The following is a 17,655-nucleotide window of genomic DNA, read 5'->3' as shown; positions in this document are numbered from 1 at the left end:
TAATTCTTTCCTTCCGTTGAGGGGAGTTGTGAGGCTTTAATTAAGCTTTATAAACCATTATGAGATCCACTGATGACAGTGTGGTGCGGAACAGCAGAGGGGAAAGTGCATTCCATCATTATTTGTGCCCTGTTCTTTCTTCTGCACCAGCTCACAATTATTATTGGTAAATGAGTCAGTGCAAAGGCTGTGATTTAAATCCAGGATTCCCCTCACCTTGTTTCATGATGTACCTCCTGTTCATTCCCTCCATCAGGCTGCTGGGTGGCTCTGGTAGAGTACTACTCTCCCATCAGCGAGGTGGTGTGCTCGGAAGAGGCCTGCAGTATGTCTGTGCTGTAAAGGCAGGCTTTCCTCGATAACTCACCTGTGCTCATTAGCCTCATCAAGCCCTGGCTTTAATTTGCTGATCGAGTTTTAATTTGATCAGAGACAGAGGCTGTTCATCCGTGCAAATATAAATCTAAATTGACCCTGGTGAGGACTCAGAGGGCAATGCTTAACTAAAGTTCACTGGGCAGTTCAATCAATTGCAGTAAGTGCTTTCTGCTTTTAGAGGCTGGGCCAGCATATTGTTAAGAAAAAAAGAGCAAGGCACCTGGGGTGAGAGAGCTGGTCTTGGCTGGGTCTGCCCCGCAAACCTACCAACACTCAGGCAGCTGGAGTTGGTGAACCAAGAAGGGCAGTGATCCTAGTGACCGGGAGTTACAAAACACAATGCAAGGGCTTCAAGGGATTTTGATGAGGGGCAGTGCTGGGCTTTAGTGGAAGCCGCAAGTCCTGCTGCACACAAAGAGGATCCCTAGAACAGTTATATCTTAACTTTCTGTAGAACTCAGCATGGGAATAGAGGGGTGGTTGTAAGGAAAGAGCAGTTACTTACCTTCTCGTAACTGTGATTTCTTAAGATGTTGTCGTCCGTGTGGACCCCAGACTAGATGCGCACGCACCCTATGCATGCGAGAGCAGAATTTTTTGAACAGCAGAGTCCACTGGGCTGCACTGGGCCACGTATGCCTTTCTACCCCCACCACACACACCATAGAGCATAAATGGCGGAGCAGCTGCAACCATCCCTCAGTTCCCTCGCTAATGCAGGATCCCAGAAGAAGATGAACTCCAAAAAAGCAGGGATGGAGGGAGGGTCAGGGGATCCACATGGACAACATCTCATAGAATCAGGGTGACTGTGCCCGTGGCATACAAGAGCTGAGTCTCCGGAGGGCTGTAATACTTCGGTTTAATTTCAATTGCTGGGATTAGGGGGCAGGTGCTGGGTGGTCTTGGTGGCCTGTGATACACAGGAAGCCAGACTAGATGATCGGGTGGTCCCTCGTGGCTTTAAAACCTATGACTACAAGGTACGTAACTGTTCTCTGTTCTTTGAGTCTGTGTGTGGGGGGATCCCACTCCAGGTCACTGATAAGCTGTGTCCCAACTGGACGGTGGGACTGAGGAGTCGTGACTGCCACTAACTAAACAGCAATTGTAACACTGCCCTGCCAGGTCTGGCATCTGACCTTGCAGCTACATCACGGGTTCAGTGTTTAATCAGAGTCAGGGAGTTATTCCATTTAGCTGCCTTGCAAATTTCAGCTATGGGGATGCTCCTGAAGCATGCAGAGCGAGAATACGTTTGGGAGAACTGAGGGACGCTTGTGGCCGCTCCACCCTTTATGCCTTAAGGTGAGGGAGCAAGGACATAACTCATACAGGAGCGGCCCTACGGACACTGCTATTCAAAAGATTTCAATCTTGCCTGCATGGGGTGCATGTGTCTCTAGCAAGGGATCCCCACAGGCACGTGCTGAAAGAAAACTATGCTGCAACAGCCGATGCAACACCCAAGGGATGTCATCAGAGCCTCCTCTCCAACTGGCTCTATGCAAAGGCAGCACGGCCCACACCTGCATAGCTAGCGTATTATGCATGCAAGTCTACATGCCAATGAAGCTCCTGACTCTAGAAGCTTCAGGATATTTATCCCAGTTGCCCAGCTCTGCTTCAGAGACCTCCGAATTATATGCCTGAAGTGGAAAGACTGAAAGCGAGGATATGAAGCAGACATATGTACCTAATATAGGTACTAGACTGTGCCAGTTAATCACATCACTGCCTATAGACACTGAGAGAATAGCTCCAGACAAGTCACACTCATTATATGCCTTAGAACATACACACTGATCTATACCGTGCATGATGCACTATTACTACTAATAAAAAACATGTATATAGCGCATTAGATGTACAAAGTGCTGCTCACTCAAAGAAGAGACATATTCCCCAGCCACAAAGAGCTAACAATTGAAACCAGGCGACATACAGGAGAGGGAGGGCCAGGGGATTAGCGAGCAGGAGAAGCAGGGAAAAATTGCACAGAGAGGTAGGGTGTTTTGGAGGGATCTGAAAGAGGAAAGACCAGGTGCTTGGTGGGTGAGCAAAGGGAGGGTGATCCAGACGTGTGGGATTGCAGCAGAGAGGGCATGAAGCTGAGAGTGGGAGAAGGGGATGGAATTGGGGAAGGGGATAAAGTGAGAGGACTGGAAAAAGTAGGAAGTGAGAGCAGCGGTGAAAGCAGAGACATACCACAGATGCAGCAAGATTACACATGGCCTTGTGAGCAAGGACGAGGAACATCCCATTAAGAGATAGGGAGCCAAGGGAGGGACTCAGTTAAAAGCATTAGCAGGTGTGGACAGGGAGGCATTAGGTGAGAAAGGACACACATATGAATACATAACACTAGGACTAGCCCCTGCTCCTTTAAGAGAGCATTATGGGATCTTTAAAAGGGAAAGTTTCACAGTGGGACACGAACATGTAGAGATTTGGCTAGATGGGGTCCCTTCCTTCTTACTGAAACTCCTTCTGGAGAAAGAACAGGAGTCCTTGTGGCACCTTTAGAGACTAACAAATTTATTTGAGCATAAGCTTTCGTGGGCTACAGCCCACTTCATCAGATGCATAGAATGGAACATATAGTAAGACGATATCTGTACATACAGAGAACATGAAAAGGTGGAAGTTGCCATACCACCTCTAAGAGGCTAATTAATTAAGATGAGCTATTATCAGCAGGAGAAAAAAAACTTTTGTAGTGATAATCAAGATGGCCATTCCACACAGTTGACAAGAAGGTGTGAGGATACTTAACATGGGGAAATAGATTCAATTTGTGTAATGACCCAACCACTCCCACTCCCTTCTGGAGTGCCACTTCTTTCACAGCACCTACAGGGGATCAGAGTAGGATTAGAAATGAGTCCTGGTTACAGAGACCCATCAGATGGGGCACAGTCAAAGTGGAAGGACCTTGGCACTGACTGAAAGACACTGAAATGAACAGAGCCATATCAGGATGCTACAAAAGCACGTATCTCTGGGTGACAAATATCCCGCAGAAGCAAGAGCTCTCACCTCAGTGTAAGATGAGCAGGGGACTCAAGGTTTTGAAACTCAAGTGATATTATTTCCCATTAGACAGGTTTTCTATTGAATCTCTCCGGTTCTTTAGCTGCAGCAACCGGCAGGAGAGGGAAATGAAAGCTTTTATTTCCCGGTTCCTAACATTACTTCCATCTTCCCTGCCGTCTACTAGCCTTGCCAGAGCCCTACAAATGCCTTAGCCCTGTGGTCCTTCCACAACCCCCTTGAAACCATCATCTTTCCAGCTGAGAAGGACTGGACAGCAACAGCTGCAGGAGTCACTGGTGGGGGATGCAAGAACTGGCCTTCCCCCAGTAGGATCTGAGTTCACTGGCTTTGCAGTGTTTCCCAAACACTGATAAAGGGGCCCAGGGTTTTGTGACCAGAATGTTAGACTGCTCCCTTCCTTCCCAATGAGTCTTGTGATGGGCTCTGAGGCACCCCACTCCCTGCCTCCTCATCAGCGGTTCACATGCTAACCTTCAACAGAGCTTCAAAGGGCAGCCCAAACCTCTGCTCCGAAAGCAGCCAGGTCTCCACTTTGAGTTAGATTCACAATGGAATAGAAGGGAGCTGGCGCTGTCTGGGACAGCTACAAAGTACTGATCTATGGAGTGGTTTTATACAGACTAAGATGTCACAAACAGCATCAACAGTGCAGTGAGGACTCGAAGGGCAGTGCACTCCAAAAAACAACTTTGTAAAGATGGCATTGTGGGGCTTATGTTTATTTTCTCTCAGTGATTCCAGATTGAACGTGCTCAGTCAGACTGCCAGCACCATAAACTCCCCTGGCATCTGAATGCCAACCTGAGATCTTTGCTCAAGTACCAGCAACACCTAAAACATGTGCCATCGGAACTTAGTTCACAGTTTTGCTGATGCGTGATTTCTCATACTGATGTTGGTTCTGCTGGGCTATGAAGCGCCACAGAGTAAAAACTTACTTTGGTCAATAACATCTGCTGCTGTGGCTGGATATACACAGGAGGCAGGTCTATATACACAGGAGGCAGGTCAGGGTGGTTAAACACTGGAATAAATTGCCTAGGGAGGTTGTAGAATCTCCATCTCTGGACATATTTAAGAGTAGGTTAGATAAATGTCTATCAGGGATGGTCTAGACGGTATTTGGTCCTGCCATGCGGGCAGGGGACTGGACTCGATGACCTCTCGAGGTCCCTTCCAGTCCTAGAATCTATGAATCTATTAAGTAAGGAGGACCCGTTTTTACATTGTCACTTGTCAGAGTAGAGAGACACTTTAAAAAATTCAGCACCCTACAACTGTTAGCATAAGTCAGACAATGCAATTAACTTAGGCCTACAGGTGCCAGAAAGCATGTTGCCCAGATCACTATTAAGCATGTGTGCGGTTTGGTTGGCCAGCATGGAGGGAGCTGATATCTTTAACCTGTTCAGGTAATGTTGTTCTCACCCCACCGCAAATGGAGCTTTACATGAGAGAAAAAGAAAATAATCACAATATGTCCAGCAAACCAAGAGGCACCTTGCACTGGAAAGGATATGTATAGATATCTAAACTCTGTGGGCAAACCTGTGTAACTGAATCAAAGCCACCAACTCCTAGTGTTCTTCTAGCTCCACTTACATAGGACCTCAGCCCCAAACTACATATCTAATACCAGGGCCAGGCTCCTTAGGAGTCAGGTTAAATAAGTCAGTATTTGTACTGCATCTGCGAGTGGACAACTTGGAGGGAATTTCAGACACTCTTTGTGTCGTTTTCCAGCTTAGTACGTTTCCTGGCCAACAGCGAAACCTTACTGGGTACACTGTAAGGCTAGAAATCGCAGCAGAGGCCAAATACGCTCCTGGTGTTACCCCAGTGATGCCAATGGAGTAGTTACGCTAGGGATGAATTTGGCCCTAGTTTATACTTATTTCCAGAAGGAAGTGAAGTATCTAATTAACCTTTCATTATGTTTACAGACGAGTCATAGTGAGTTTCAGATAGTCAAGGCCTTTGTTTAAAATTATAGGCAATAATCATCCACAATGCATGGCAAATAAACCTGATTCACCCAACACAGCTCAAAGTTTCAGTCTTTTTGCCAGACACCCAAATAAGAAACCCAGTTGTTAGTCTTGTGCCAGTGCATAACGAGACTAGACTGGGTCCTGAAGGCCTTTTAGTGCCTAGAGGTTTTTGTCACCAGTTCTACCTGATTTTATCCTATGTATCTTAAATAGTAAGAAGGGTGATCCAGCTGGGGTAATTATTGTACCGTGAACAGCCTTTCTCCTTGTCTCCCTTCGAGCCTTTGCACCTCCCCAAGCCCTGTTCTGGTCCATCAGTCACTTGGAATGGTCAACAATCGTCACACTCCATTGCTGACCATTGTCCAGCAGCAAAGGTGGGAAGCTTCAAATCCATCCCTCTGCGGACATGCAAACAACGAGGCCCGTTGCTGCTCGGACATCAAAGTTAAACAAACAGACCCAAGCTCCCGCCTCTCTGCCCATCTTAAGGAGCTCCCCGAGGAGGTCACGACTTTCAGCTTGTCATCGCACACATCAAAGTTTGCACCACACACGAACTCGGCACACGGATTCGAATCGTGTCGCCCGAGAGCGGATATTCAGCTTTTGTGCCCCGCTTTAATCCTGTGTTTTCCCAAGTAATTAAGCCTTTTTGCTTATGAACTTGTGACTAAGTAAAGCATCTCTGAGAGGTTGTAACATCAAAGCTCATTCTACCGTCTGTCCCACGTTTTCTAAAATTGGATTTCTCTTTCTCTCTTTTTTTTTAAATAAAAACTAATTGAATTTAGTTGTAGACTGAATATATTTAAGAGTGCCTTTAAAGGTTACCAGAAGCCACAGTGATCATCCTGGGAACTAAAGAGGTCGGACACAGAGTCAGCCCTTTTGGTTCATGAAGGCATAGCATGAAAGCCACGGCACTCACCCCACAAGCTAGGGGAGAAATAGCAAATCCTACTGCAGCAACTTGAGACTTTAGCTGAGTTACTGACACAGTGCGACCTGCACCAGTACCACCGCAAGGCTACAATCTCATCAGATCTCAAGATAAACAGGTTAGGCCTGATCAGTGCTCGGATGGGTGTCCTCCCAAGAAAACAAGAATGCTGCAAGGAAACGGCGCTGGTGATTCAATGCATAGTGCTCGCCCCTTTCAGCCAGTAAACCAGTTGGGGTTCTTGGTTGTCATACTGTACATAGGTAAATGAAAAGTATAAATATACGGTTTCAGGTTTAACCAGCAACCACATCCCAGAACTGCACAAGAGGGAGACTCCGAATGCAGGTTGTTTAGATGGAATCCATGTGGGTTTATCAAAAGGAGAACGCAGCATAGCAACTTACCCAGGATAGTCATAAACAACGCCGGAAAAAAACTTACCTAGAATTTCTGTTTATAGCTGCTACCATGAGGGCTGTCCAGCCAAGCTTGTGCCTAGCATTCACATTGGTGCCTTCCAACAACAACCTACAGAAAACAGAGAGAGACGGCTTCATAAGATTTTGTTTCTCCCCCACACACATAGGCAAGGGTGCTGAATGGATCAGGGGGCTGGTAGCAGAATACAGAATCTTTCATCTCAAGGTCACTGGTTCCAATGCAGCCCCGGGCAATAATGACTGAAAGTTGTTATGGTCTGACAGCTCTTCAGCAGCCAATAGGAAATGAATTGGTGGGTCTCAATCCAATTCCTAGTAGACAGGGAACATCATAATGAGCAGGCCTGAATCCTTTTAAGGTTGCTCACATGGATCTTAACAATTCCCCAGGATGCGGGAGGAGGGGAAGCTGGTGGACACACATACTGATGGACGACTAGAATTTTTGCACTGAGTAATAGCCAGAAAGGATTCAAGGCTGGGTATCGTGGGAAGGCCAGCAGCTCTTGAAGTGTCATATACTAACATGGCACTTTTTTGGAGCGTTCTCGCATGGCAGTAAAAGCCTTACAGAGGCATCAAACAAACCTTTGTGCTCTTTCAATAAAGATCTTTCCACTCATTTTGGACCACATTCCTAACAGACTCCTAGCGTCCACTACAAAACTAGTTCCTACCTGGCTATTGCTAGCTTTATTTCTTAATCTCCTCCACAACCCACTCCTCAGGGTTATGGTCCTCTGCCCCGCTTCTAATCCTATACCCCTAGTATTATTAGCTTAGACCCTATTTGCAACTGATCCCAAGCAGTATCCTAGACCGGGGTTTTTCTTTGTTATTCTCATTCTTTGTTATAGTATTGAGTAAGTGTTATTGGCCAAGACTTTTACATTATAAATCCATGGTACATCCACATCTTGAACACTGAGTGCAGATGTGGTCGCCCCTTCTCAAAGAAGATATATTGGAATTGGAAAAGGTACAGAGAAGGGCAACAAAAATTATTAAGGGTACGGAACAGCTTCCATCTGAGGAGAGGTTAATAAGACTGGGACTTTTCAGCTTGGAAAAGAGACGACTAAGGGGGGATATGATAGAGGTCTATACAATCATGACTGGTGCAGAGAAAGTGAATCAGGAAGTGTTATTTACTCTTTCACATAACACAAGAACCAGGAGTCAGCCCAAAACAAAAGGAAGCACATCTTCATGCAACACAGTCAACCTGTGGAACTCGTTGCCAGGGGATGTTGTGAAGGCCAAAACTATAACAGGGTTCAAAAAATAACTCAATACGTTCATGGAGGATCGGTTCACCAATGGCTATTAGCCAAGATGGTCAGGGATGCAACCCCGTGCTCTGAGTGTCCCTAGCTTCTGATTGCCAGAAGCTGGGAGTGGACAACAGGGGACGGATCACTCAAGGATTGCCTGTTCTGTTCATTCCCTCTGAAACATCTGCCATTGGCCACTGTCGGAAAACAGGATATTGGCCTAGATGGATCATTAATCTGACCCCATATGGCTGTTCTTATGTTGTTAATTAGGCAGGCCAAACAAGAATTTGAAGAGTAACTTGACTCAGCAACTCAACTCAGCAAAAGACTCAGTAATTAACAGCAAAAACTTTCTAAGTACATCAGAAGCAGGAAGCCTGCCAAACAAAGTGGGACCACTGGATGATTGAGGGGCTAAAGGGACACTCAAGAAAGATGAGGCTATTACAGAGAAGCTAAATTAATTCTTTGCATCTGTTTTCACTGCAGAGGGTGTGACAGAGATTCTTGCACTGGAGCCATTCTTTTTAGGTGACAAATCAGAGGAATTGTCCCAGATGAGATGTCAGTAGAGGAAGTTTTGGAACAAATTGATAAATTAAATGGTAATAAGTCACCAGGAGCAGATGGTATTCACCCAAGAGTTTTGAAGGAACTCAAATATGAAATTGCAGAACTACTAACTGTGGTATGTAACCTATCGCTTAAATCAGCTTCTGTACCAGATGACTGGAGGATAGCTAATGTGACACCAGTTTTTAAAAAAGGCTCTAGAGGCGATCCTGGCAATTACAGGCCAGTAAGCCTAACTTCAGAATCATGCAAACTGGTTGAAACTAGAGTAAAGAACAGAATTATCAGACACATAGAGGAACACGATTTATTGGGGAGGAGTCAATATGGCTTTTGTAAAGGGAAATTATGCCTCACCAATCTATTAGAATTCTTTGAAGGGGGTCAAGAAACACGCGGACAAGGGTGATCCAGTGGATATAGTGTACCTGGACTTTCAGAAAACCTTTGACAAAGTCCCTCACCAGAGGCTCTTAAGCAAAGTAAGCAATCCTGGGATAAAAGGTCCTCTCATGGATCAGTAACTGGTTAAAAGACAGGAAACAAAGGGTAGGAATAAATGGTCAGCTTTCAGAATGGAGAGAAGTAAATAGTGGTATCCCCCTTGGAGGCTGAGTCTGTTGTGTGCATCTCCCACAGGAGTTCCCCAAACAGCCAAGCCACACTGATTCCACTGCAAAGGGGCCCTGCATAACCATGGAAAAGGGACAGATCTGCCCCCAAGAAAGGCATTGACTGTCTCCCTTCATCTTTGTGGAGCTTTAACTCTGACTCTCTTAGATATTGTCTACACTTAAAACGCTATACGGCATAGCTGCACTGCTGTTGCGCTTCAGTGTAGGCAACTAGCTATGCCGATGAGAGGGGTTCTCCCATGAGCGTAGGTAATCCACCTCCCCAAGAAGCGGTAGCTAGGTGGACGGAAGAATTCTTCCATTCACCTAGCACTGTCTACACAGGAACTTAGGTCAGCTTAACAATGCCACTTAGGGGTGTGGATTTTTCATACTGCTGACCAATGTAGTTAAACCGGCTGGTGTGGCACGGCCAGAACTGGAGTCATTTCGACTGCCACGGGCCGCCGGGGTTAAGAGTTAAGGCCGGTTAACAATAAGCCTAATGCTTACCGGTTAACCAGTTAACTTTTAACCTTTTACATCCTTAGTGCACACGGTGAGCATGGAGAGTGAGCAGGCTAAATCTTCTGGCTAATGACTTCTTGGATAGTTCTATTCAAGAGTTAGTGATGTTGAAATTGACCAAGATCACTACAGGGAGAAAGTCAGCAATAAGGACATCTTAGATGGGTTCATAGTTCAATGGGCCAGTGACAGGAACAAACGTTTGGGAGCCCACGTATTTATCAGATGAATAGATTTCCAAGTAAACATTTACCAGATTTCTATCACACTCACTGTAACGTCACTAATCCAGCCCATTGTAGTCACCGCATCAAAAAATGCTGCTACCCACCTAACTCTGATGTGTTCCAAGCAATCTGTCTTGGTTCATCCTTGAGATAAATCTTCTACCTCCCCCCGCACCTCCTTCCATTCTTGAGTCTAATCACTGAAAAGAGGCAACCGAACTTTAAGCACGTCCTTGCAATCCGAAGAGCTCTCTTGGAGCTTGTCTACACTGCGAAGTTGTGGACAAAACTTTTGTCTTTCATGGGTACTTAAATAAGCCCCCCCACGGAAGACAAAAGTTTTGCCGACGCAAGTGGCAGCGTGAACGCGGCTTTGTCGGCAGGAGCGCTCTCCTGCCAACAAAAATAATGCCGCTCGCTGGGCTGAAAGTATTTTGTTGGCAAAGGTGCCGACAAAGTACCAAAGAAGAGCGTTTACGCACACTGACTTTACAAGTCTTTTAAAGCTGCGTGGTATAGACAAGCCCTTAGATACAGGCTGGTAGAAAGAAAAAAACATCCCTGCCTGTTCAGAATTCTCTCCTGTCCCTGCGTAAGGCACAGTAAGTGCTGGAGCACATGGCATGGCAGCCTGTGTGCAGTGCAGATTGTTATCTTTAGCGAGCAGCGGTGCATAAGGGCTGTGTTTATAGTAATAACAGAGACATGCTGGGCTAGTCTGTCTCAGACTCATGGCCACTGCTGGACACGGCGGTTAAGTGTCTCGCTCGAAGTGGCATTGCCTGCAGCATGAATCCACACCGCTGCTCCATCTGCCAACTTCACTTTACACAGCTCCTTTGGATAGAAATGGAGTGCCAAAAACCCCAACAGAGGCTTCTTCGGGAGGATCTTTGTGTGGTACTGTCTCCTCACAGAGTTTTAATGCCAAGCTGCCCGCTTCAGAGAGTCCCAGCTTACTGGAGCCCCATGGACCAAATTCAACCCTGGCTTCCAATGAAGTTAATGCATCTACTCAAACCAGAGCTGAATTTGGCCCCAAATCAACAGGAGGTAGAGGAGGACAATGGTATCATTTCACGTCTGATTCTTTACCATCTGACTCCAGCCCAAAGTCCTTTATGTTAATGCCTAATTCTTTCACCCACCACCGATACACAGCCACTTCCTGCCATCCTAACGCTGTGCTGGGCGGGGAAGGCCAGGGCTCTGAGGTGGCACCGAGCACTCTCTCCCTCAGAGGTGCTGGGCTGGCTGGTTCTTGCTCGCGTGCTCAGGGTCTAAGTGATCGCCATATGTGGGGTAGGGAAGGAATTTCCCCCCAGGTCAGATTGGCAGTGACCCTGGGGTTTTCCACCTTCATCTGCAGCATGTGGGTGCGGGTCACTTGCCAGGATCATCTGGGTGTATTGCATTAAATCATTCCCTACCATTGCAGGGACCTTGAGCACTGGTGCACGTCAGTCCCTCTTATTCTCTGCCTGTGGCACACAACAGTCTGGTCTCCTGTGGGTCTCCTTTACTGTGGTCTCATTTCAGTTGTTGGGTTTAGTGTGTGGGTGCTGAGTGGCCTGTTAGATACAGAAGGTCAGACCAGTTGACCTGCTGGTTCCATCTGTCCTGAAATGCTAGGGCTCTGAGGCCATAGTTCAGTAATGACTCAGAGGAAAGAGTGCAACCAAACCATCTCACCTTTCCACTTGGTTTACTTTGACCATTTGAAAGCACTTTGTGCATAGTCAGTTTCACTGTTTCCCCTGTACAGTCAGTCCGTCAATTTCCCCTGTTTGGGTGGGTCTTTCACACAGTAACAGGGCAATAAAACACTTTATTACATGGCAAAATGCTACTATAACCCTACAAAACTGGCAGAATTCAGGGGTGGGCAGGTCTGGCCTGTGAAACTACTTGTTTTTTAACTAATAAATAATAGTGCCTGGCTTTTATCTAGTGTCTTTCATCAGAGGGGCTCAGAATAGTTCACAAAGAATTGCCCCATTTAAGTTAACTGAGGCCCAGGAAGGTTAATTGGCTTTCCCAGTCAGTGACAGAGCCATGAACAAGATTTCCCAGTTCCCCTATACTAGCAACAAGAGCACTTTTGACTCCCTGAAAAAAAAAACAAGTGTTTGCTTTTACATCTCATGCAACCTGCTACACAACAGCTTTGTAAGTACCTGCTCTCTCGAATTCAAATGGGACCCTCTCAGCCCTACTCCTCATCACCAGGAAGGTGCACCTTGTACTGGGAAGGACTGGTGCAAAGGCACCACCTCCTCTTAGAAAGCATTCACAATTACGGAGATTGTGAAACAGTGACAGGCTTTTCCTAAAAACTGCTCTGGAAATTCATTTATCAATATATACCATATGTGTTCTTCTTTCATGATCATTCAACTGTTGATGGCACTGATACCCCAATTAAACCTCCTATGAAAGACCCCACACCCACGCAAAGGGTACTGGAGTACTCGCTAAAGGAGCTGATTACAGGGTCAAGGCCTACGGTATTGGAATTAATCAAGCAGTTTTCCATTTAGGAACCCAGCTTAAGTAATCTGAAGCATGTGGAATGCCAAATGATCAAACCTAGTATGAAAAATTACTAGAGTCACATCATGTAGCGTAATATGCATTGACATTTCATTTAGGAACATTTTTTTAAATCACCGCAAGATGCCGAGCAACTTAACAGATCTGCTAGACAACTGAACTTTATGTTCAGGGTGCGTGAGTCTATCATTAATATTTTCCCAGCCAGATTTAATGATATGACAATCGATAAAGTGACGACCACTGTTCAGATCCTAGACAGCCAAATGTATTTACCAGCCGGGACATATTTTTTAATTAAATAAAATCCTCTGATCAATGCTTAGGATGTCTATCGACATTTTAACCAAATAAGATCCAGGGTGCTCACTATTAACAATTTAACACATACATGCACTGCCAACAGTATGAACACTGTCATCACGTTTTTTCATGAGACAAACACATCCTTAGCTGTTGGGTACATGGGGAATCAGTGTCAATAAGTAAACATCTGGGGTGTGAATTGATGAAAGGCTGAGCTTCTTAAAGGGTTTCAAAAGAAACTCAGGATTATCAAAGTTTGGACTCAGTTTGCTTTGGTGTCAAAGAGTTTGGATGTTTCTCTAAGCCAAGCTGGACAGTTCACAAGGACGGATTTTCTTGTGACATTTCCAGTACATTTGCTTCCTTGAGAACAGTCTCTCTCGTGGTATTTGGGCAAGTCTGGTTCCAGTTCTATATGAAAACTGCCCTTTGCCTAGATGGCAAAGCTCCACCAGTAACTCTGTACAGGGCAACATCTCCTTTTAAATAAGAAGAGGGTTTGATATGACTCAATGATCTGACCAGCAGAGCATCTTGAGGTGCTCTGGAATTTTCCGAAAGGGCTCAAGATGGGCGCGAGGGCAGAGTGACACACCTTGCTTTTGGAGCAGACACTATTCTGCCTTGAAGTAAACAGGACCTAAAACTCTGACACTTTGATCCATCCAGAAAAGAGATAAAGGATCCAACTTCCCTGTCGCCGAGTATCTCCTGTTGCAATGCAGCAACTTTTCTTCTCCCCCCCGGCTGCCCCGAGACAGATGTGGCTTCTATTCATCCCTCCTATCCCATGAGTTCTGGGTGAGTAACTCAGTGACACTGCTGCTTAAAGCCAGAGCCCAGAGGGCATGTTTGAGTTTGTGCTCAGCGCCTGGGAGCATGCCCAGCTCACCCTCCTGACAGGTGGAGGAAGAGGAAACTTGAACTTTTGCAACAACAATAGCTTCTGTTTCTCTCGGTCGCTTAAACATTTCTCTGCCCCCCACCCCCACCCCAATATGTTACTGTTTAACTGCAGGGGTGGCTCACTCTCCTGGGACATGCCCTCAGCTTTGCAACTTTAATTGCAAGAAAAAACAGTAAATTTTAACATTACAGCATAAGTTCCTCTTCTAAACTCTGGTGAAAGAGTTTGTCCATCCAGGAGAACTACTTAAGCCACTGCAAAAACCTCTGTTCATGCTCTTGTCTTCCCAGAGGCAGGTTGCCTAAAGACTACATTTGCTTCTGAATCCTTTAGTGATCATCTAATGGCCAATAATTACTGCCTTGGTACAGTACAACTATTCTGTATATAGAAACCAATCCAAAACGTTATAAGGAATCAAGACAGACAGTTAAACCAAGCACAGGGAGAAAGAATGTAAAACGTATAGGCAAGACAGAAGACAGATATTTTCAACTGAGGTCTGAAATGAGATGGAGGAAGACAGACAAGCTACTCCAAGCTGGAGGAGTTGCAGAGGAGAAGGCTCTTACACGAAGTGTGGTGAGATGGTCTGAAGGGACAAAGAGGAGGCCACTCCTGTATAAGCAGAGATGGTGAGCAGGGAGTAGAGAGACAGGTGGTCAAGGAAGCATGCTGGAGTAAGTTCAGAGGACTTTGGGGGAAGGGGAAAGAACTGTACCCAGAAACGAACAGGAAGCCAGCGGCGTTGTTTAAGGAGGTGAGTGATATCTAAGTAGTAACCCACTGCTGAATGGAGAGAGACCATCAGGAGTCACAGAAACCTCATTTTTACTATTCATGTCTTAATACACATGGCGTGAAAACACCAGGACATGGTGACAGATGAGAGATTTGAAACATGTATGATTTAGAAAGTGGCTAATATGTTCCATGATCCACATGGCCAATTTCCCCTCAGGTGAGAGGAAGTAAAAAAACCACACATGACAAGCTGGAGCCTAGTGCAATGGGGTGCTGGGTCATGGCGGGGCTCTGACCTAGACGCTATAGTAATACAAATAACGTCACTGCTGGAAGAGGTTCAAATGCTACCGCACTGGGCAGGCTAACAGAGCCAAATACTCTCATGCAACTGAATCCCTTCAAAATGAAACAATGTGCACATCTCACCTAGTGCCATCTGTTCGTTACCAGTGGTGCTGTGCAAATGCAGAAGTTGTTATGCGTCAAACATCATCACATACACATACAGCTTTAGAGGTTAGAACCTCGCCCTGACCATCTTGGCTAACAGCCATTGATGGACGTATCCTCCAGGAACTTACCTAGTTCTCTTTTGAATCCAGTTATACTTTTGGCCATCACAACATCCTTTGGCAATGAGTTCCACAGGCTGACTGTGTGTTGTGTGAACAAGTACTTTCTTATGTTTGTTTTAAACCTGTTGCCTATTAATTTCATTGGGTGACCCCTAGTTCTTGTGTTGTGCGAAGGGGTAAATAACCCTTTCCTATTCACTTTCTCCAAACCATTCATAATTTTATCTCTATCATAACCTCCCTTACTTGTCTCCTTTTTAAGATGAACCGTCCCAGTCTTTTTAATCTCTCATACAGAAAGTGGTCCATCCCCCTAATAATTTTTGTTGCCCTTCTCTGCACCTTTTCCAATTCTAATATATCATTTTTGAGATGGGGCGAACAGAACTGTACGCGGTATTCAAGGTGTGGGCATATCATGGATATATTTAGTGACATTATATTTTCTGTTTTATCATCTATCCCTTTCCCAATGGTGTCTAATATTCTGTTCGCTTTTTTGGCAGCCGCTGCACATTGAGCGGATGTTTTCAAAGAACTATCCAGGATGACTCCAAGATCTCTTTCTTGAGTGGTGACAACTACTTTATACCCCATCATTTTGCATGCGTAGTTGGGATTCTGTTTTCCGATGTGTATTTTACATTTTTCAACACTGAATTTGATCTGCCATTTCTTCGCCCAGCCCCCCAGTTCAGTGAGATCCCTTTGTAACTCTTCACAGTCTGCTTTGGACTTAACTATCCTGAATAATTTTGTATCATCTGCAAATTTTGCCACCTCACTGCTCACCCCTTTTTCAAAACCATTTATGAATATGTTGGACAGCACTGGGCCCAGTACAGATCCTTGGTACATACCCTGCTATTTCCTTCTCTCCACTGTGAAAACTGACCATTTATTCCTACCCTTTGTTTCCTATATTTTAACCAGTTACTGACCCATGAGAAGACCTTCCTTCTTATCCCATGACTGCTGAGTTTGCTTAAGAGCTTTTGGTGAGGGACCTTGTCAAAGGCTTTCTGAAAGTCCAAGTACACTATATTGACTGGATCACCCTGATCCACAAGCACAGGATTATAGCTTGAGATGGGAAACGGAAGAGGCGGAGCAGATGAATTCCTAAGCAACTAGGATGCAATTTTCATGCAAAGCTCCTTGAGTGTAAAAAGCAAAGGGGTGAGAAATGCAGGAAATAGCAGCAGAATTATTTCTAAGTAGAAACAGTCTAAGGGTTTCTTGTGGTGTCAGTGGGGTCTTTAAAAGGCTAGCTTGGCTCTTCCTGGTTATTGAAATCAAGGATGGCCAAATGTGGCACAACACACCAAGTCCAGAAGAGATTTCGACAAGAAAAAAATAAACCCACTGCCCCAAGTCTGGTCTTTCTAACTGTGTTTTGTATAGATTTGAACAGCATTTCAGTGCCTGCTTTAGACTGTCAACTCTTTGGGGCAGGGACTCCCTGAGTCTGTCCACTGCTCAGCACAGTGTCAGCACTCAGATATATTCATCTGTCTGACGGCAGTACTGCCTTTGGAGACTACACATCCCAGCGCATAGCGCTCCACCTGCATTTGACTGGAGGCATTGCATGCTGGGATCTGTAGGCAATAAGGGCCACCATGGTATCAAAGAGGATGGTGTCTGCAATCTCTTCCCTTTATTGTATATTAGGTGCAGCCCTGTGGCTCTTTGAGAGCTGCCAGCATGTCCCCTTGACTGGGCAGAGCCGGATGTACTTGCCTTACATGATTTTCACACAGTCATAGATTATAAGGCCAGAAGGGACCCACCAGACCATTTAGTCTGATCTCCTGTGCTCCACAGGCCACCAAACCCTACCTGGTTACCCCTGCAATGAACACAATCACCTGAATTGAAATAAGTACCACAGCCCTCAGGAAACTCAGCTATTATGTGCCACAGGCAGACCAGGGGGTACCAAGGCCCAGACATTGTGTCTCTGTTTTGGCATTATTATGTATTGTTTGTCTTGTGCTACTGCCCAAAATCCCCAGTCCTGGAGCCAGGACCGGCTCTGGCTTTTTTGCCGCCCCAGGCAAAAAAGCCTCCCGCTGCCCCCCCATCCCCGGAGCGTGGCAGGGGAGGGCGCCGAGCCCGGCCGCGGGCCGGTCTCCCCAACCGGCCGGAGCGCCGGGGGGAGGGCGGCGAGCCCACCGCGGCTCCGCCGGCAGCCGGAGCCCCAGGGGGAGGGCGGCGAGCCCGCTGCGGCTCCACTCTCCCTAGCAGCCGGAGCATCGCAGGGAGGGCGGCGAGCCCAGTCGCGGCCCCGCTCTTCCCGGCAGCCAGAGCGCCAGGGGAGGGCAGTGAGCCCGCTGCGGCTCCGCTCTCCCCGGTGGCCGGAGCGCCGCGGGGAGGGCGGCGAGCCCAGTCGCGGCCCTGCTCTCCCCGGCGGCCGGAGCCGGAGCACCACGCCGCCCCCCTCCAGGTGCCACCCCAAGCACAAGCTTGGTGGGCTGGTGCCTGGAGCCGGTAAGAAACCGGCTCAAGATCGGAAGAGCCGGTTTCTTACATT

General features: G+C 46.4%; 1 protein-coding gene across 1 annotated transcript in view; it reads right to left on the bottom strand.

The window, feature by feature from the left end:
* Window positions 1-17,655, bottom strand: part of CLPB (caseinolytic mitochondrial matrix peptidase chaperone subunit B) — a 135,745-nt gene that overhangs the window by 108,305 nt on the left and 9,785 nt on the right. The window contains exon 3 of the mRNA XM_034759224.1: window positions 6,814-6,900. Coding sequence (XP_034615115.1) covers window positions 6,814-6,900 — 87 coding nt within the window. The remainder of the gene's footprint in view (window positions 1-6,813; window positions 6,901-17,655) is intronic.

The sequence above is a fragment of the Trachemys scripta genome, chromosome 1, assembly GCF_013100865.1.
Source record: "Trachemys scripta elegans isolate TJP31775 chromosome 1, CAS_Tse_1.0, whole genome shotgun sequence".
Lineage (NCBI taxonomy): Eukaryota > Metazoa > Chordata > Testudines > Emydidae > Trachemys > Trachemys scripta.
The sequence above is the reverse complement of the archived record's forward strand: the minus strand, read 5'-3'. Positions and strand labels throughout refer to the sequence as shown.